Raw genomic sequence first — 21,911 nt, 5'->3', positions numbered from 1 at the left:
TCTGATAGTTTTCGAAATACCTATCTTGGTTTTCCTGGTTTTTATATTCTAATCTTAAATAAGTTATATGTAATTTATATAATACTGAGGTGGCCATGCAAAAAAAAGGCAATCTTTATCCGCCTCGTTCAAAGCTAAAATCATATTTATTAATTCATTTTTCTAATAATTCATTTAAGTCAATAAAAACTGGAGAAGACTGAAAAACTGGAGAAACTTGGTGGAGGTGGTGACTTGAGGTATAGACTTCCTTCCGTGTTAATAATCCAAAGTATCCGGTCAATCGCATTTAATATAATTGATGCACAAACACGAACACCATACGATGATAGTTCGTAACTTCACTTCTTTGGTTGCACTAGAATCTCGATTTAGATGACACTGGCTTTGTTTGAATTACATATGTAGAATTTGATGGTGGGAAAATTCCTAGAAAAATTCTCTTTCACGGGTACTGGAAAAGGCGTAAGCGTGGACAACTAAACGAATGGCCAACTGCCCAAAATAACCGCGTAATAAATCTCCCGCACTCAAACCGTCATCAATAAAAAAAAAACCCGTAAACATTGTCTCCCGTATTTAAAGGAATCCACCACTGCCACCATAAAATAATCTTCTTTATGAATTTTCATATACACTGCCAATGACAATTAGACTTCGATAACGCCAGCTTCGACAGAGTGCACGCGCACTTCTTAAAACACCTGCATTATATTATCAGAACCGCATGCGCTTTAATTAAATTTCACTTAACAATAAGACTTCCTATGGCATACGACCAGATATAACTTTTTATAAATCACGCCGAGGGGTGGCTCACAAGCTCAAATTGTGTACACCATAATACAAAAACGGTATTTTTATGTCTATAATACCATAATACTAAAGATTACTGAAGAATACTAGATAATACCAATAATACCTGATAATATAAAATAGCTCCAAATAATAGTAATAATACTTGGTTTAATACCAGATAATACCAATAATACTAGATAATATCGAAGATACCTACTGTCAGTAATACCATTAATACCGAATAATACCTGCTATGTTGGGTAATAAATTGTGTAGAACACATTATCATTTCCACTGTATTTCTATAATTATTATAGTAAATATTATTATAAATTATTATTCTTAATGTTTTCACGGTTTTCACCTCGGTTTTCCCTAACATTTCTCTAAACGCATGCAGAAATACCTAGTGTGGATGATAAGATAAGAGCCTATCAGTCGATGTCTTTATATCCGGTTTCGACTGTATTAGTTAATTAGTTCAATGCTACTTAAATCATTACATGGGCTATTTCATGTGTCTGCATTGCCCTTTTCATATATTTGACAGCCTAAAAGTACATTTCTACCTCAATTTTTACTGTATTTTTTAGGCGCCTATATTTCTTAAATTATACGTTGACCGCCAAACACAAAAAAATGTTTCATTTATTTTTTTGTTATTGTTGCAATATGATGTGTTAAAAGAAAACGATAAACTAATCGAATTTCACCAGTTTGCAGTAGACGGCCCTGAGTCCAGAGTCACTGTTGACGTTGCAATTTCCTTCATGATGGTCCAGAATTTGCTTTGCGCCAATGTTTATATGAACGGAGATAATTATCAACATACATAAATATTTTAAGGGCGAGAGGATTTCGTTTATTCTTTGTTTTTTACAATTATTTATACATATCAGGGAACGATTCTAATGAAAGAGTTCGCAGAATCATTTTTTAATAATCAACTCTGATACTTCATTAGATCTTGAATTGTAAACTTGTCAGAAAACCTCAAAAGTTCTATTATACGGGGTGTCAATTTTAAAACTTGCAGTCGGCCATATTTTCCAAAGTAAAGAAGATATTGAAAATCGCGCAAAACCGTTTCGGGAGTATCGAGGGGAACCAGAATGACGTTATGAGTGACAACCCCCCACCCCCATTAACCCCCCAGTCCCCCTCTTCAACAATCCTAAATGACAACCCCATACTTGTGACACATCGTTGGAAAGCTACTGAAAAATGCTTTCCAGTCAATATTCATTAAGATAATTTAACAAAAAACTTCTAATTAACAAAAAAATGTTGAATTGAGATTGAGGGGATTTATGGCAAATTGTCCAAGAACTTCAACCTGAGCAATCTTCGTTGCTTTCTTTTTTTAGTGAAAACAAATCCCGTTTCTTCGAATTTAGCGACCAAATCTTGAACATAGGTATGGCTTAATTTTTATTTTTGTTTGTTAATTTTTAAATTTTTGTTAAATTGTCTTAATGAATATTGACTTTATTGGTACCACTGGAAAGCATTTTTCAGTAGCTTTCCAACGATGTCTCACAAGTATGGGGTTGACATTTAGAATTTTTGAAGAGAGGCGACTGGGGGGTGAGAGATTGCCATTCATAACGTCATTCTGGTTCCCCCTCGATACTCCCGAAACGGTTTTTTGCGATTTTCAATATCTTCTTTAGTCTGGAAAATATGGCCAACTGCAAGTTTTAAAATTGACACCCTGTATACGGATAGGTCAGTACTATTTGCAAGCTTGCAAGTTACTGGGAGTATTTGTGCTTGGGAGAGACAATGGCCCGTATGAATAAAAGTAAGCAAATGCTTATACTTGTAAAATTCAAAGTAAATACTTGTAAATAATTGAGTACTTTACTACGTATTATAATACCAGCCAAGTGTACACCATAATACCTTAGTGAGCCACCCCTCGAATCACGCAAAATTCGACCAGATGTGTCTTACTCCTAGCACCTTATATAAATTGAACAATTTACAAAAGCGATAATATTAAAACGAAAATTACGCATCTACAGAAACTTCTAAAAGGAAAAACATATACTGAAATACAAATTCAAACGAAACGATCACATTTTGCGTTTATTCGTAAAAAACCTACCAGATTTACTTTAAAAATTTGTCGCGAACTATAGACATCAAGGCGCCATGAAAGATTAGTTATCGGCGATAAAGCCCGAAGGCGCATGTGACGTAATCTTGCGGGGAATATCGCGTATTTTATTCTGAACTGTTCGTCACCGCTCGCAAACATTCGACTTTACTGTATAAGCAAATTCCATTACGTTACAGTTCAGTTCTACTTTTAACGCTGATGTAATAAATAGTTCGCGCTGTTATAGATCGTGTATTCGTGAGTGATAAATTATATTTTTACTGTAATAAATAAATCACGTAATTATTATGTTTCACATAAAGGGCGGCCCAATCTTATTGAAGGTGCTGAAACCAAAGTAACGCCTGCGTGACGTAGTACAACAGTATATACAAAAACGCGATTGAGAGAATTCTTTGGGGGTAGATAAACAGGTGCTGCCACCATCGTTCGTAGCATTTTCTCTTGAATCTTCTTCAATCTTCCATACTTCCAATAAAAATTCCGGCACACCAGCATGCTTTAGCATTCTTTTTTCACCCGGACAAGTTGTAGTTCGTAAAATGTTTGCAGAAAAATTGGAGCGAAGACCTGGAGTTCCGGAAAGTTCCTCGGAATACTAATGAAATCGAAAGACACCGAAGTCACGGGCGAACGGCAAGAAGACGTCGGTTTCGCCACCGTTACCATTACGCGCGCAAGCTGTCAACACACGCACGCCCTATGGGGAACGTTTCCAAAGCAGAAAACCAAAGAGAGAAAGGTACACTAGCTTTGTTAAGCCTCCTAATTACTATCTCCTTGCAGAGCGTTAACGAAAATCATTTCAATTTCCAACCGATGTCCCGTTACATTACAGAAATCGTTCTAACAATCCAACCGATTGATTTTATTTTGCCCTTATCAATCTTGCGTTGTTTCTATATGACCTTTGAACCTTTGTTGAATTTACCGCCGGCGAGTGAGGAGGCGAAGGATTCCCACCCGGCGTTTGTAATTAGTAATCAAAATCTACCGTTAATTTACGTCGAGTGCCGCGGTTTGCGGTTAATTATCCCCTCGCAAGAATTGGGCAGCACCGGGACAGAGCACGACACTTGCATGTTGCAAGTTGAAGCAATCAATTTAGCGCCGAGCGCCGTCAATCCCATTTGCCGTTCCCCGTGTCGGCCTGATATTTACCAGCTGGCGGCGCAGTCTCGCATTTTAAACATTCCAGGTTTGTAAACGATGCCGATGAAGTGTGCCACCTCCTAGTTTTTTAGGTAGCGAAGTTGAGGACAGGCAATACGAGCTGAATGTAAAAGATATATGTTTAATTACCGGCATGTGGGACGATCTAAATCAAATTCTGGATTTGCAAGCGACAAACCTGTCGAGGCTTAGAACGATGAATGAGAATCCAGCTTTAGAGTGGAACAACCTGGGCAAAAATTGCCTCACGATTAACTCGCAGATGGTTAACATATGGACGGCTGTTAATAAGTAAGGCCGGTCAAGCTTGGCTTTGTTTTACTGTCGGATGTTAAAGGTTCGACGTTTTGGTCATTGTGGCACCGGCGATGGTTTACAAGACAACGACGCTGATTTGTGGCCATTCGATTGAGATCAACCTGGAATCCGATGTCGATATAAACTTATCACTGGCGCAAATTAAGTTGGCGTCAGCTTTAATCGCGGAATTCTTGTACGTTATTCGCCCACTGTTTTCGGACGAGGTTGTTAAAAGACCCGTAGTGAAATTTCCTTATCCCAAATTTCATCCGGCAGTCTTCGACTCCGTGCAGGAGGAGGACATCGATAGTACCGGGGTAACGTTGGATTCTGGAATCGAAACGTCCGAGCTTCAAAGTATGTTTTCGATTAAGTCAAAGGTACACAACGTGACTTGGGGTTAATGATCTAATCAAAAAATGTTGTAGGATATTACTTTGGAAAGTTCGGTTACGGACGTCAAGCACCTGTTAAAAAATCAGGCCAGCGATAAGGTCGTTTTCAGTCGGCCGCCTAATCTTTTACCACCTCCGCTTCACAACGTTCCCATGGACGTTTTAATTACAGGAGGGAAAATTCGCGTCTCGTTGTACGAAACGCATAAGGGTTCCGGGAAGAAATCCTCACTGAAACAGAAGGATAGAAGACATAAACTCAAAACGGTTAGTAGTTCATTTAGGTATCCCTTAAGCGCCCGTAGAATAGTAAGATGACCTTACAGAGAAAAAGGGAAACTGGCTAAATATTTCATAGATCTGAACTCTTAAAAATGTTATTAGCACATTTTTCAAAATAAAAAAAAATGCGCTATTGTGACCACTTTGCCCGTCCGTCCGCTCGTTTTGTGACGCTACTAGTTTTTTATCTTAAGAGCTATTGTTCTACTTTTTTCGCTATTTGGTTCGTTATGGTGCGAGTCTTGTACCAAGGAAGGAATTTTTTCTGTACCGCTTACAAAAAAAGTTATTATAAAAAAAACAAACAATCCTAGAGATCGTTTATAATTTTGCTTTGCTGTCTGTCGTCTGCCTGTTGGTCTGTCCGTCTGTTCCTTTGTCTTGTCTGTCCCTCTATCTGTCCGTGTGAACAATAACTATGTTTAGAAATGTCCGATCGCTTTTACATCTCCGTTAGTTATGAACTGAATTGCATGAAATTCAATATGGGGGCATAGCTTTAGCCATATAATACGCAATGCCAAAAGTTGAGTCGACTCTATTCAAAATTCACAGTGCCCTTTTCGCATCTCGACTATTATTAACCGAATTGCAAACTTTTTTAATTATAAAAGTATTTAAATGAAATTTGAAACATAGCCACTTGGAATAAAAGCAAATTTAACGCCAATTTCAAAATTTGGTTTTGCGCATGCGCAGTGCTAACTTTCTTATTTATGGAGAAATTTAAATGAAATTCGATACATAGCCACTTGGAACAAAGGAAAATCTAACGTTAGCTTCAAAATTTAGGTTTGCGCATGCGCAGTTCCAACTTTCTTATTTAGAAAAGCATTGAAATGAAATTCTTCTTATAAACTGAAATTGAAGTAGCACGTCAAAAATGGATTGCACATGTGCAACGTTATCTTTCATATTTGTGGCCGGATTTTTACAATTTTAACAAAAGTTGCATCTTACAAATAGGAAATGAATGCAAGTGGAAATGCACTTTATGTAAATCATTCACGATTACTTTTTAACTTGTTTTTTTTTGCTTTTTCACATTCTTCTGTTCAGAATATGTCTTTCTTCTCCAATATTGGTGTAACCTCATCGTTGCAAGTTTTTCTTGGTCTTTTCTTCAATTTTTTTGTTTCCATAGTTTCTATTTCTACTCTCAGTTGCTTTCATACGTACTTGCTTACTTAGTTTTTCAGATATTCTCGTCTTGTGTTAATCTCTTTTAATATTAGGTATAGTTCTTCTGGTTTTCCTCTTGTTTTTCATCGCTTCCTTTCAATTCTGTCACTCTACGTTCTAATTTTTGTTTTCCTTTTAGTCACTCTTTTTTTTGCCTTTAATTCTTTAATTTGATAGAGTGCATTGTTAGTTTTTTCCAGCTCTACTTTTAACATTCTGTTTTCGGTGTTAAGACACTTCAAACCCTTCCCCCATTCCCCCTCTAATTTGTCCAATTGCTTGTATGCCAATGTGTTCATCTTTTTTTTCGGGCGTCATGCAGATTCTTCTTTTTAGCGCATTTCCACAAAAATTTAAAAAAATGCGCTATTGTGACCACTTTGTCCACCCGACCGTCCGTCCCTCCGTCCGCTCGTTCGTTGAGACGCTACTAGTTCTTTATCTTAAGAGCTATTGTTCTACTTTTTTTACCATTTGGTTCGTTATGGTGTCGAGGCTTGCACCAAGGAAGAAACTTTTTCTGCGTTTATTGCTAAAAAAGTTATTGTAAAAAAACCAAAAAACCGTTTTTTACATGTTCCATAATTGTACACTTTTGCCGTTTTTTAACGATCTCGTTTATTTAGTATTGCTGTCTGTCTGTTGGTCTGTCCGTCTGTTCCTTTGTCTGTCTGTCCCTCTATCTGTCCGTGTGCTTTGACATCTCCGTTAGTTATGAACTGAATTGCATGAAAATAAATATGGGCATAACTTTAGCCATATAATACGCAATGCCGAAAGTTGAGTCGAATCGATTTAAAACTCACAGTGCCCTTTTCGCATCTCGACGCTTCAGCATTTTCAACGTTCTGTTTCCTATGCCATTTCCAAAGCTTTCTGTGTCTTTCCATGACTTTCTATGCTTTTTAGCGCATTTTTTAAGAATTAAAAAAAAGTGCTATTGTTTGCGTTTTGTCCGTCCGTCCGTCCGGACCCACTTCTACCGTTTTGAACTACTTCTAGGGGAATGGTCCTAGAGACCAGGAATTTTTTGCAGTAGGTAGCCTATACCTTGAAGGTGTGCTGTTTTTGAAAGTAAAATGTGCATAACTTCTACATACGACAACCAATTGGTCTCAGATTTTGCATAGGCATGCCTTTAGTGGTTTCAAGTTAAACTTTAAAAAATGGGGGGGGGGGGTAAACACATGTTCTACCCATCATGGTATTCTAATAGGTCTCATCGAAATAAATTGGTTCGTACAAACTATAACATTCCCGTTCGACTCTTTTCCGAGATCAGTGAGCGACGGGGCCTGAGGGGTGGGGGTAAAATTAATGTTATCTCTCATTGTGTTGTAATTAAAGGTCTCAACGAAAGGAACAGGTTTCTACAAACTACTCCCTTTCTTTCTGTCCTCTTATCAAAGTATGGGGTGAAGGGGAGTGGAACTACTTTCATGGTACTCTAATGAAAGGTCTCAACGAAAGGAATTAAATTATACTAAACATAGTCTCCCTCCTCGATCCCTTGTCGTTATCTTAAGAGTGAATTGTCAAAGGAAAGTACCTACAAAGGGCGATTGGGACGTTTGGAAGAAATATAACCATTGCGCATTTAAATAAAATTTGATACATAGCCACTTTGAATAAAACCAAATTTAACGCCAGTTTCAAAATGTCGTTTTGCGCATGCGCAGTGCCAACTTTCTTATTTATGGAGGGATTTAAATGAAATTTGATACATAGCCACTTGGAATAAAAGCAAATGTAGCGCCATTTTCCAAATTTGGTTTTGTGTAAGATGTGCAGTGTCAACTTTCTTATTTATGGAAGTAAAATTTGGTAGGGGTGTTTAAAAAAAAATGTGCTTTACCTGCACAAGGGTTGTGCACAATTTGTAGTTGTTTAGACTTATCTTAGGTTGTCAAGTACCAAAAGCGCCTCTCAATAGCTCTATAAAAATCATAAAATCTAAATGGTTTCTGTAGGAAACCACTATTAATCTTACAAATCCTATTAGTAAAAAGCTCTAAGCGTTTCCAGAATCCAACAAGTATTTATTTTTTTTATTTCCAGGCTTTACAGTATAATGAAACACTGTCAGAACATTCTTGGTTTTTTTCCCTATCATCGTCACTGAGATTTAGATTTTTATAGCTAGTTGAGAGCCCTTTCTATAGGTCTGTCTCTACATATTTTCCAGACCTCTCTATATCCTTACCCATACCTTTTTAAGGACCTTTTTGGGTCAGCAAAGCTTTTCAAATGCATTCAAGAGTTTTGAACGCTTCACAGAATCTTGAAACAGTTTCCAGAGCCTTTCCAACTCTTTATATTAATAATAATAATATTTATTATACCGTTATCCGTGTGGGTACACTTACGGTCGTCATTGAAAAAAAAATATTACAAACAAAATACAAAGGTACATTCAGAGACTAACTAACAGAGGAGGATTACAGAGTACAATTTTACATATTATATCTATTATATCGCATAACAGTTTTTCATGAACTCTTCCTGACAATAAAAAGCATGTTTTGAAAGAAATGTTTTGAGGCGTGACTTAAGAGCTCCAATGGGCATAGATCTTATATTATTAGGAAGGCTGTTGTAAAGAAGTTGAGATTGGTGGACTACACCATCCTGTGTTTTGACAACCTGCAGTACTTAGTTTGAATGTTATGCTTAAGCCTAGTATCGTGATCGTGTACGTTACAGTGTCCCAGCCTCTTCAAAGCTTACTAAAGCCCAGAGATTTCTATTCTTTTTGAAGGTTTTTTTTCTAGAAGTTACATGGCGTTTTCTGATCCCTTTTTCTTCTAGCCGTGGAACATAATGCGGGAATTTTTAGAAATCTTCTCAGAAACTTTTGCGATCCTCCCATATTGGATACTCTCTAAATGTTGTTTTGGAAGTATTTCTATAGGACTTGGAGAACTTATGGGAGTATCGGAAATCCTTCTTGAAATCGTATTGTATTAGAAGTCGTTCTAGGGATCTTAGTATAAATCTTCATAGAAGAAGTCTTAGGAAATCTTGAAATCTTCTTAGAATATTTGTAGAAGTTTTCTTAGTGATATGTATTTATTATCCCTCTCTTGTTCTGGGCCCTCAACAGGCGTGCGCCCAATTACAGAGTGACCCGCCTAATTCATTTATTCTTTCAAATATTTTGCTAATGATTTCAAAAATCTTAGAAATCCCTCTAGGAACCTAGGATTGTTGCGATAAATTCAAGATTCCAGAATCGAATCGTCTTGTTGTTTTGAACGCAATAAAAAACTGGCTAGAGAATTTAAAAAATGGTAAAAGGTTTTCGTCCTAAGGCGAGTAACTAGCGCATTTTCTATGCATTGATCAGTACTTCCCAAAAGACCATAGGTATGTGTGCTATGTTTTTTTTTACTAACAGCATCTGTGGTTAAAACTTCAAAGAAATGTTTCCATAAACAAGAAAACTGGCATTGCGCATGCGCGCACCTAATTTTTTAATATGTGACATGCTTGCCCTTACTAGAAGTATCTCTGGGTAATAATGTTTATGTTTATTTACGCCTACGGCAATTTACAATATAATATACTATAATAATGAATAATCGTACCTAACAACTACGTGTACCTAAGTAGATGACACGAAATAATTAAATTTAAATATTGATATGATAACACGTAACGTCATTCAATTAAAAGTATTGTAGTATTGCATTTGAAAATCGAGAGAGAGGTACTAAATAAATCGATTTTATCATTAAATTTGTTCAATGACTCCAACAATCGATTTCGAGGACTGTTACGAATGTAAAGAGTTCGATTAGGTCTCATGTAAAGAAGCCTCGAAGATCGAACGAATCTTTGTGGAACATTAAAGTAAATGCCAGACAAGATAGTAGGACAGTTTATGTGGCCGTTTAATAACTTAAAGCCGAACTGCAGGGTAAGTAGTGTTCTTCGATTTTCTAACCGCATGATATTGAGATATAGTCTTACGTCATTGGTTCTTTCAAACACGATTCCTGCCAATGAGAGCTTATATTTTAACAATCGATGAAAATAGGATTGCACTCTTTCCAATCTATCGATATGTGTGGTAAGATAGGGAGACCATAATACGAATTCGTCGATTATTCGTCTTCAACGTTTGTAACTTACCGTTTTCCTGTTAAATTTCACAGTAAGTACTAGCTCTAAAGGTGGGTTCATAGCTCTCCGTTCATCCGTTGCGTTGATCCGTCAAACGGATAATACATTTTGTTAAGGTTCATAGCAATCCGTCCACATTGTACATTTGCAACATATAACCATAACCTAAATTTTATTTTGTACTATACCCTCCGTGATTTTCAGTATTGAAAAATGGTACGAAAGTAAGAACACGTTGCTATCTGATTATTACCCTGAAGAACGAATAGGTGAACACAGCTGTTAACGTACCAAACATAACCTCACTCTTGTTAAAAACGGACCAACGGAAACGTAAATGTTCAACTTCAACCAACTTTTCCGTCGTAAACGGACGACGTACGATTTAAAAATTTGCTGTCTTCTGATTGGTTAACGGACAAACGGAAACGTATGAACGGAGAGCTATGAACCCACCTTTAATGTTTTCAAATTTGCTATATTGTGATAAACTTCTAGTCGCCTGATGATGGCAGTACGCCGAAACTATAGTCGCTTTTATTTTTAAAAACTTCAACGAATAAAAACTATGGGGAAGGTTTAGAGAGTTTTGATCACACAATATAAATCAAGATTCGATCGAACTAATGAGTAGTATAGGGTGCGTAATGTACATGGATTAGAAAAACTTTTGCATTGCCTGTTGATAAACCCAATCATTTTGATAGTTTTAGATACAATGTGATCATAATGCAATCGAAATGTAAGCTTGGAATCCAAGATCACACCTAAATCACGAACAGAATCCACGCAATCAATCAGCTGACCGTACAGATAGTAACTTTGCAAAGATGGAGAGTTCCTTCTGGAAAAACAGATCACGTGACACTTTTCAACATTTAATTTCATGTCATTTTCAACCACCCACTTTTCAAGTCGCACTAAATCAGATTGTAGCAAACTCATGTCTCGAAGGTCTGCAATAGGTCTATATATCTTCAGATCGTCCATAAGACATGTTTAGACACAAACACCGATGATATATCGTTTATAAAAATCAAAAATAGTACTGGACCAAGATGGGATCCTTGAGGAACACCCGAACTCACTTCAATTGGATTGGACCACTTATCACTTATCTTCACCTGTGCTTTCCGATTGCATAAGTAGTTCTGGAGCTTAAAACTTGAAAAAATATCTAAATAAGAAAGGTAGCATTGCGCAGCCTACGCATGCGCTTACTTGGTAGGTTTGCCTTTATGAGAAGCACATTTTAAAGAATCTCAATAACTCAAAAAGTTGACATTGCACAGTCCGCGCATGCGCACATTATTCGTCATGATTTTTGTTGGCTCATGTGCCAAAGCTATTGTGTGATCAAAAATGAGTTGCTGTCGAGTCACCTTTGGAACTTTTGTTTCCATGGGAAATCGTATTTAACTTGAACTGCCAAAGGCGACTCGACAACAACTCATTTTTGATCGCCTGTTATAAGCAACCAAATTTTAAAAAAAAACAAATATTGAAAACTGTATGAGTAGTTGCGGCCTCTGACGGACGGACAGACGGAGAAAGTGTCTATAATAGCGCCTTCTAACGTGAGGAAAATGTGTTAAAAAGCGCTCGAAATATTTTTGAGAGCCATTAAGTTTCTTTCAATACAATAAAAGACTTTCTACGTCATCCCATTACATCCTCAGAATCTTATAGGATGCATTAGGCTCTAGGCATTGGGATGTTCAGCTTTTGATTTTCGGGATAATTTTTGATTGCTTTAAAAGCACCCTCTAGCAGCTGTAGAAAAGACTACAATCCAGAAAATTCTAGCGTTTTTCTAAAATTTCTAAATCAGTACTTTCTACGTCCTTTTTAAAGTATTTTAGATCTTCCCTTTCCAATGTACTTGGGGGTTGTCTCACTGTTCTATTCTTAACTCTCTCTCTCTGTGTACTTAAGAGTCTCTTTTCAGAACGACTACGACAAAGGTTACGACGCCTCAGAGGAGGGTAGCATAGATGAAAAAACCTACAGATCTGAGAATAACCAATATCATCCGCTTTTATTTCTGTGCATCTCCCAGCCCAATCTCTTCATGTCTCGCTATTATCTGGGACGAAAATTGCACCTTTCATGTTTCGACATATCGGTAAAAATCTCCGGTCCCGAATACGTGCCGTGCACTTCGACACCGACCGAAGATGACTACCCGATCAACCTACTGGAGACGCTTTCGGGCATGCCCAATCCGGGCACGGGGATTCGACCCGCCTTTTTCACGTTGAAATGGTCGCGAGGACTAGGCCAGCCGACGACCGTCGACGTTAACTTTGCCAGACCGACGCAGATCCTTTGCTCAGTGACCCGTTGGAACCACTTGCTCGTAATCAAGGACAAAGTCCTCTACAACTACTACACCTTTTTTAAATATACACCGTCGACCACGTGCAAAAAAAACGATGCCATTCAAACGGCACAAAAAGGCACAGAAACGTATACGAAGTTTAAGGAAATCAAGAGCATGCTCTTTGACGTCGCCTGCCTAAATGTCCAGCTATCGCAACTGGTCTTAGTTGGCAAAACTGAGAACGTCCCCGAGGTGACTTTAAGCATTAGCAGATTGAAGAACAATTTTACTATAACCAACCGGCCGGAGCGTCTAATCAACGTCATTTCCTTCGAGGGTTTGACGCTAGGGGTGGTAATGGAAGGGGTCACACGACTGCTGCTCAATCCGTGGAGCTTCGCAATCGAATTGACACTATCGTGGGAATCCTGGCAGCCGGTCGACGGAGATCCGCAAATTCAGATCTCGGTGGAAAGCGACTGCATTATGCTTGACGTCAGTCCGCAGCAGCTCAAGTGCGTCCAGGCGGTTACGAAGGATCTGGCGGAGTTCTTCTCGAGCTTGTCGTACAGGGAGTCTGACTCGAGCGAGAGGAGTGGCAGTTCGAGGGGCGCGAGTGTCGAAAAGGAGCAGTATTACAAGGACGATCTCCGCGCGGGCGCCTTTCAGTTCGTCGACTCGGCAACGGGAAACAGCGACGAGCTTCCGCTGCCCTATCAGGTCATGTTTTGGAAGAAGCGAATTTTGGCAATGGCCTGGCGATATCCGCAGCCGAGGGCGTTGACGAAAGTTCGCGTGTTTCCGGTTCCTTACAAGAACACGGTTGAGGACTCCAATTACCAAATTTTGTGCCAGTTGGAGTATTGGTCGGACTGTCACAGTTGTTACCGCCCCTATCTCCAGTTTTACCTCTCCGAGAATGAGTCCAACAATTTAACTTTACCGGATAATAGCTTGCAGTACGTGGCCAGCATTTGGAGGGTCGTGCTGAGCATGCAAAAGGATTCGTTGCAAACTTTCGACGGCTCCAAACTTTTAATATCGCCTCGTGTGCTTGCCGCCTGCATGCGAATTGACTCGTACTTTAACAAAAATTTAGTTCCAGATTTATCGCTGGTTGTCGACATTTCGACCGTGCATATTTCCTTGTACACGAATTTTAACAAAGGTATTCCTCTCGTAATGCCCCGAGCTTTGAAACAGTACACTTGCGACCTGCTGTTTCCGAAAGATATCTGTTTTGCCTCCCTGACGTTTGAGGGAACGAAAGCCTACTTGGCCACCTGGAATTTTCATTCGGCGGTTTTCGACATAACGACTTCCATTAAGAGCTCCGTCTTGGATTATTACTCATTAACGCAGCAGGCGTTTGTGCAACCGTTTGCCTTAAAATTGGAGGCTAACGTTTCTAAGGCTACCAATGTAAATTTCATTTGTAAACCAATCTGCGTTAAATTTGGACCGTCGATAGCGCACACTCTAGCAGTCAGCGGCCAGATGTGGGAGCAAAGTTGGGCGCAGAAAGTGGAGGGGAACGACACGCAGGAGCTGATCGTAATGACGCGATATGTTGTTTGTAACAACACAAATGTCAATGTAAGATTCGGACAGGCCTCTACCGACGAAGATATTTTGTTGTTGCCTCACTACTGCCACCTGTACTGCTGGAGATCGCAAAAGACTAAGCAAATGATTCGGGTAGGTTTAGAGGAGAACGGATGGCTTTGGTCGCGTGCTTTACAAATTGACAAAGAAGGCACGGAAGCCTACCAACTGGTTAACGATGGACGCGTCGTTCTAGTCGTGACGGTAAGCAATCTCTCCGCAACTCAAAAGCAAATTTTGCTTTCGGGTCAGTTGACTATCTGTAACATGCTATTGGAGCACTTTGAGCTGAAGGTCGTGCTGGCCGTTGACAAAGACAAAGAGCGCGAATTTAAAAACACCCCCAGTCATATAATCCCGGGAAAATCGACCCCGCCCACTTTACTAATCGACAACAGCAACAGTAACAGCTACCACTTAAGGCTGCGGTTTTTCGGTTTAGAATCGGCCTGGTCCGGTGACATTCCCCTAAAGGAGAATTCTAAATGCGCCCAACCGTGGTTAGTCAAAGGTAAGTGTGCGAATAAAACGAAGGTTCACTAATATTCTCCGCGCAGTTCCCCTACAAGAGCGCGGCCAGTTTCTCAGCATCTGGTGTCGAATCGTCACCCAGCCGCTCGCCTTCGGCAAGCAAGTCCTCGTGATTCTCTGGCCGTTGTTCATGATCCGATCGAATTTGCCCGTCGTCTCGAAGATGCACATCGAAACGCCGACCTTGGGCGTTAACTTGGAGGCGACGATACGAGGCCGAGGCGAATGTCAGCAGCTGTACTGTCCGGGAACCATCGACCATTCCCATCAGCTGTCATTTCAGTTCGAGTGAGTGAGTCGGTTTGCGAAAGATTGCGGCTTAAAACGAATCGGAATTTTAGCGGCGGAACGCCTACGTCAAATCCGTACGTGCCGTTAAATTACAGCCTGGTCGATCAGAAAGATTTCTTCAGGCGGCCCGAGAATGAAGACATAAACGAGACCCTTAAAGCGCTGACTCTCTTCGACGATACAGACTGGCCTTATTTGGGAGACAGTATGGAGGAGGTCGACTGGATAGCTGATAATCAACCGTTAACTTATGTTCAGGTTTGTATGCAAATTATTATTTAAGGTAAGTTGGAGTTCAATAACGAGTCACGGGTTCTTTTAAGAATGAAATATTAAATTCAAATGCATTTATAAAATTTTAAAATTGTAATTAGAGTTCTCGATGCTCTCCATAAAGTTCTAGAGTTCTTGATCAGTCTGTGAAAGACTTAACTCTCAATTTTGGGGGCCAAACTTCACGCAGTCGCAGCATTACGTCAAAGGTGAACGTTTTATTAAGTTCTGAAAAGGTTAATATCCATAGATCTAACTTACTCTCTGACTACAGTTACTTAAATATACATTTTAGAGCAAAATCTTGTAATGAATAATTGTATCACTTGTGTGGAGTGATCGGGAACTACTAAAACCCTAAAATTACACCAAAAATATGCTCAATTATACTTCATTCTATATAAGAAGGTAGTAGATGGCGCTGTGTTTGAAGATAAACACACACAGGAAAAATATAAAACGGCCCCAAATTATTGTAAAGTAGAAATATCCAGCACCGCAAACAGAAATATAGTATTTTACATTATTAGCCAGGTAAGTGAGTTTTTACTGGCGATAGGAGAAGTCATCTCCTAGAGCCAGTAAAAACTTTTACCCGGCGTATAATGTACAATATTTTATTTATTACTCATTTGTAAACAATAGTAAACGTAAATAATTAGTTCTTAAATTGATCTCGAAGAAATGTCTAAAATATCATGTTATCCGTGTAACAGAGACTTCGCATTAATTCTGGCCAATGAAATTACTAGATTACTAACTTGTAAAATTTTTACAGGTCTGCTGTCAGTTTTACAAGTCAGTAGCGTTTAAACATGACGTTTACCCGTTTGCGTTTTGTCTTGTTAATCAACGTTTACAACTGAGTAACAAATAAAATCTTTGACATTAACAGCTAATGACATTTCAACAGTTTAGTTCGCAACAGAAACTACCAGCTTGCAAAATTCGCTACTCGTTTTATGTTTCAGTGTAATACTGACTCGTGTTTTAACCAATCACACTGAAAGTTAAAGTTTCCCTATGCTTTCTACCGCTACCTTCTTAAAATGAATACAGTAACGCGTGCATATTACATATATAAACCTTTTTATATTTTAAGGTGCAAAACTTATAAAAAGTTTCAATGTTTTTGAAGGGTCATGCCACACTTTAAAATTCAACCAAATTCATCCCCAAGGATTAAGGACTACCTTTTTGAGTTCTGTTTGGAGTTCCAGATAGTCCCTCGAGAGTTCTGAAAGTCTCCATAATAAGGATTTGACAGGTGGATTTTAAGTTTTGCACTAAAAAAGACAAAAACGTTATCCTGTTGAGGTATGTGTTTCAACTAAGGTTCAGGACAGCCCCCTCCAAAATGGAGGTTTATGGAAAAATAAAAAAGTGCCAAAAAATGTTCCCAATAAGAAATAGATGGAGGATTTTTTGCTTTTGCCCATTAAAGGCGCGCTATCAGTATTGTGTGTTGCCTACCTCACAATAGCTTTCTTATGGGAAACATGCCTAACGGAATTCATACCGTTTTTAAAAACTATAAATTTTTTTTCGGAAATGTTTGTTGTTTCTTGTTCTTAAATGTATGTAAATTATAAGTGAACAGTTTATATTGCATTAAAACTCATAGCACATTCTCTGAAAGTGTATAAAGTAGACTTTCGATTGCAATGGCAATCTTTTGTGTATAATTCAAAGGTCAAAGAAGTTTTTGAAATATAAATTGTTTCTCCAGATTCTTGAACATATAAGGAATAAAACGTGATGTAAAAATGGATAATATGTGGTTTCTAAAGCACAAACGGTATGAACTCCGTACACTTGAACAATAACTCGTAAAACAATTATAGAAAAGAAATCTGTGCTCAGTGTAGTTCAACGTGTATCCACTAAGATGGCTACGATATACTATTCTTACAAAGCGGGAAATTTAAAGTGGAGTACTTATTGGAATGTGCCTACTTTTTAGCAGTATAACTTAGTCCTTTATTGGTTTTGTTGGTCATTAATGCAGATAAAATGTATCCAGCAAAAAACCGTACCATAAGTAGGAATTACACTGGTTAACGTTACCTACATTCAAAATTTGGGTTAGGAAACTGGCAAAAGAAGTATTTATGAGTTTATTGAGTTTAGGATCATGGGATTTTTCACTCTACGTTATAATTAATTAATATAAAAATTTCAGAGTTTACAACAAAAAGAGGTTATGTTGGATGGTGTTTCTGAATTGATAATACACAAAGTGTTAATACTGCTTACGTTTACCAGACGAAGCGCTACTTAAGGGCAAGAAAACTCTATCAAAATTTCTCGCCCAAGCTAATAGCACTGTCGACATGTACGGTGGTATTTACACCTCGGCAGTGCTATCAGATAACTCTGTAAGAAATCAGTAACTGGTGATTATATATTTATTCGATAATAAATGTACACGTCACTTACAACTAAATTTAAGCACTATTTATTAATAATAACGAAACCCCACCGATTGGATGCCATCTCGGTTCCCATAATTTGAATGAACTACATACTATCGGTATTATATCAAAATATGATTTCACACCCAAACAAATATCATTCAATTATGAGTTAGTCTTGCCATAGACAAGTATATGTTGTCTGTGGTATTGCTGACTTGCAAATCTGGTTTTCCTAAAAATATTGCGTGGATTGTCCTTTGTGATCATAAAGGTTGAGTCACAGTATCAGTTAGAGCATGTACCTGAAGGCCGATTCACATTATTATCGGTCAGGTTACGGTCAGAACATGAACAGAACAGAAATACACGTTACAATAATTGCCCGCACCGTGTTCTGACCATGATGTGACCGATGGCCTTATATAAACGCACTGCAATGACATCGTTCGGTAAAATGATAATCGGAAAAAAATGTACCTACTCCGTGTCGGAAGTCAATCTTTGGAAATGTGTACAGTCGAAGGATAGCCTAAAACAATCCCTTAATAGAACTATATTAAAATAAAGATCCTCAACTTCACTTACCTAGGTAGGTACTGTTTTTTTTTGTTATTTTGCAGTTAATAGAAAATCAGGTAAACATAATCCTGAGCATAATCCATAACATAACCCAACTTTGAATGGCATTTCAGGATTACAATTACGCACTGTTATTGGTATTCAATTGAATTACTGAATAAAACCGCATATTATGGTAAATAAGTATTTTTAGGTAGAATTTATTTCGCAAGATCACTAAATTCTCTTTTTAGAGTTACGGAACGATATTTACAGTTACAGGTGGTAACCAAAGATAAACAAAATACTATTTTTAATTTTATCTTAAGTAAAAACGAATATATGAGAGTGTTAGCGACCTAACGAAGTACAAATAGGGATCGCGGATTCGGGATGGCAGCACAAAGCAACGAATATTTCAAAAATACTTCTTAGTTCACTTTTCTTACACCATGGCGTGCAAACGCACCCTTAAATACTAGAAAACAAATGTTCAGTTGTAAAACCCCCTAATGAAGTTTTGCGGTGAACCTACGGACTGTTTCTGATAGAATTTTTAGCCTTTCAAAGGCAGACTTTTTATAATAAAGTGTTGCATTTAACCCTAAAATATAAAAATGGTTTATGATATTTAATATTTCAGAAGTTACAAAAAAAATACAGTTGGTGGATTTTAGGACGCAACTATAATTCATTATTAGATGTAGTGGGTGTCCAGGAAGTAGGGGCGAATTTGAATTTGGCGCCATTTTGTCCTGTGACGGTTGGCAGACGTGGGTTTTTCATGTTTGTCATCTGATGTGTAGTCTGATTGCTTTTTCCGATTTCGATTTTTGTCATGGTGAAGATGGCAACTGAGCTGCGTATCCAAAAACCGTGAAAGTCCCACGGCAACCGTTCGTGAATAGGGAGAATTCACATTTTTATGAGCTATTTAAAATGGGCCATAGGGAAATTTAGATTGCATCAGTTGTTTCAGTCATAGCTTCCTCGCGAATTATCTGCCACAGTACTGTAGAAATTGTTTCTAAATCAACAAATTTATTCAAATGAGTTATAAACGTATAAAATAGCTCGTATTACCACTCCGCTACTGTACCCACTCTTGTACAAATTGTACTACATGAACACCTTTTCGAGCGGCGGAATACAGAATACAGAACTGTCAGTGAAATAACTAAGCGCAAGGCCAAGATTTGAGAACAATTGGCGCAATGTAAATTTCCCTATGGCCCATTTTAAATAACTCAACGCCTTTACATTGTCGTATGGCCCATCTTAAAAAAAACACCCTGTATGAAAATTACTTAGCAGCTTCCCACCAGATGTTTGTGAACGCCTCATCGAAAACTTCAATGAGGTGTCGTTGGTACCTCATATTTTCAAAATTGATTTGTTATGACTTAATTGTATAAACTCTTAAAGATTTACAAAGATCTTTAAAACTTTATGGGGGGGGGGGGGGTCAAAATTTTATAAATGAGGGGCTAACTTCACATTCGTGCGTCTGCGCACATACCTACTAAATCAACATGTCGTATTGTGCAGGCCGTATCAACAAATCATGACATAACCATCGTTTGCGCGCCTTCAAAAGTGTTCCATTATTGCACAATTCAGAATAAGCTTATAAAGTTACAAATTACAATACTTTCGTTGTTTATGTCCATGAACCTAGCAGAGGAAGGTAAGCAGAACACAATCAAACATATTGCATAATTAAGTGCCGTATTCCCGTACTAAATGCTCCTTTTTTTTTAATTATTACATGTTCTGCCAGGTTCATAATTTAAAAAAAAGGAGGATTTCATTCGGGAATAGGACACTTAATTAGCACCTAATTATAGTTAGTTCACTTTTCATTTTCTTGGGTTTTTTTAAGGTAGTGCTCTGCTGAGTTCATATAACCTGGCAGAACATGTAATAATATTTAAAAAAAAGGAGCATTTAATTCGGGAATAGGGCACTTAATTAGCACCTAATTATGCAAATGGCTCAATCTCTTCATCGAAATTCACTGATTTTGTATACTCAATTTCAAAGAAAAAAAGAAAGACACCAGTGACCCTGTATAGTTTTGTCCCCATACCGCCATTTATCTCTTCCCACAGTGCTGAGAAAGCCATTTTCTTGGAAAATGCAAAACTTCCCCTATGGGTATTCTCGCACGGGTAGGGCGTTGTGCGAGGGTGTACTACTCTGTTGAAAGCAACATTTTCCCACTTTTGTTTTGTGCCGTATATAGTTGTATTCATAATAAATAGTTATTTACATTATTAGTGCGGGAACAGTTATTTTGCAGATGAGCGCGAAGTTTGGGGGCGAGAGTGCGCGTTACGAGCGACGCATATCTCGCGCGAATCAAGCAAATACTGTTCACGCACGTAAAGGCCGTATTAGACGATGCAATTTTTATTGCAATTTTTGCAGCAATTCATTGCCGCAAGAAATTGCACGAAAAATTGCTCCGTGTATGTTAAAATTGCACGTGCAATTTCTTGCACCAAATATTGCAGCAAGACATTCTGCAATTTTCTGGTTATAGAACTTGTGCTATTTTTCTTGCAATTTTTCTTGCAATTTAGTAACTATTTTAGTAACATTTAATTTATAAAAAAAATAAAGTGGTATGCACTGGAGAACATTACCTCCTTATGCTATATACAGGTTTGTTATTTAAAGTTAAAACTGAAATAACCTATTTACGAGGAATTCAAAAATGGATATTGCTGCCGCATCTTTAGTTATTGCGTCTGCTGTTGCTCTTTTAAAAAAAAAGAAACAAAGAAGACGACGACATTTTTGGACCAGGCAGTGGCTTGCCAATAACGATTTCACAAAGGGAAACCTAAACCTACTCAATGAATTTAACGAACCTGATGGCCGTTTGCACCGACATATTTAAGCCGAGCTTAGCTTAAGCGTAGCTTAAAATCCATGGCAACCATTGTCTCAATAATCGTTGCCATGGATTTTAAGCTACGCTTAAACTAAGCTCCACTTAAATTTGTCGGTGGAAACGGCCATGAGTGTGAATAAGTGCGTGCAAATATAAATAATAAATTGCACGGCCTTCAACAAAGGAAACGTCACAAAACACACGTTTCCTGGTCTACAACAGACGTGAAGTTGCTTTCAAGTATTTCCCAGTGATGCCAATTCCACTTTCATTGGCACCAATACATGATTAGAATTGGGTATAAAAAAATTGCCAAATAAATTGCATAGTGTAATCATTGCATCTTTTTGCAATAATTGCTGCAATAATAGCAGCAATAGTTGCTGCAAGGATTGCAATAAAAATTGCATCGTCTAATACGGCCTTAACATGTATTCTATTTTTTGCACGGATTAGTTAAATCGAATTTATATAAATTCAAATCCTCTCGCGAGATTTTTGCGACATTATAATTTTTTTGAAAAAATCAAGTCCTCTATCCCGATAAAGTAGAAATCTAGAAATTTAAAATGTCAATTTATTGTTCAAAACTTCTGGTTTAAGCTTATTTTTGCCCCTGTACTACAGGGAATGA

At 38.0% G+C, this 21,911-nt stretch overlaps 1 protein-coding gene across 3 annotated transcripts in view; it reads left to right on the top strand.

Moving 5' to 3' along the window:
• The window catches only part of LOC116177230 (vacuolar protein sorting-associated protein 13B), a 65,543-nt gene that overhangs the window by 22,421 nt on the left and 21,211 nt on the right, over positions 1–21,911 (top strand). For all 3 annotated transcript variants that reach the window (XM_031496140.1, XM_031496141.1, XM_031496142.1), the window contains exons 18-25: positions 3,476–3,665; positions 3,710–4,121; positions 4,168–4,387; positions 4,434–4,776; positions 4,825–5,058; positions 12,329–14,819; positions 14,866–15,127; positions 15,181–15,388. In XM_031496140.1, coding sequence (XP_031352000.1) covers positions 3,476–3,665; positions 3,710–4,121; positions 4,168–4,387; positions 4,434–4,776; positions 4,825–5,058; positions 12,329–14,819; positions 14,866–15,127; positions 15,181–15,388 — 4,360 coding nt within the window. The remainder of the gene's footprint in view (positions 1–3,475; positions 3,666–3,709; positions 4,122–4,167; positions 4,388–4,433; positions 4,777–4,824; positions 5,059–12,328; positions 14,820–14,865; positions 15,128–15,180; positions 15,389–21,911) is intronic.

This window comes from Photinus pyralis, unplaced genomic scaffold (genome assembly GCF_008802855.1).
Source record: "Photinus pyralis isolate 1611_PpyrPB1 unplaced genomic scaffold, Ppyr1.3 Ppyr1.4_LG7, whole genome shotgun sequence".
Classification (NCBI taxonomy): Eukaryota; Metazoa; Arthropoda; class Insecta; order Coleoptera; family Lampyridae; genus Photinus; species Photinus pyralis.
Note: the sequence above shows the minus strand (reverse complement) of the source record. Positions and strands in the feature narration are given on the sequence as shown.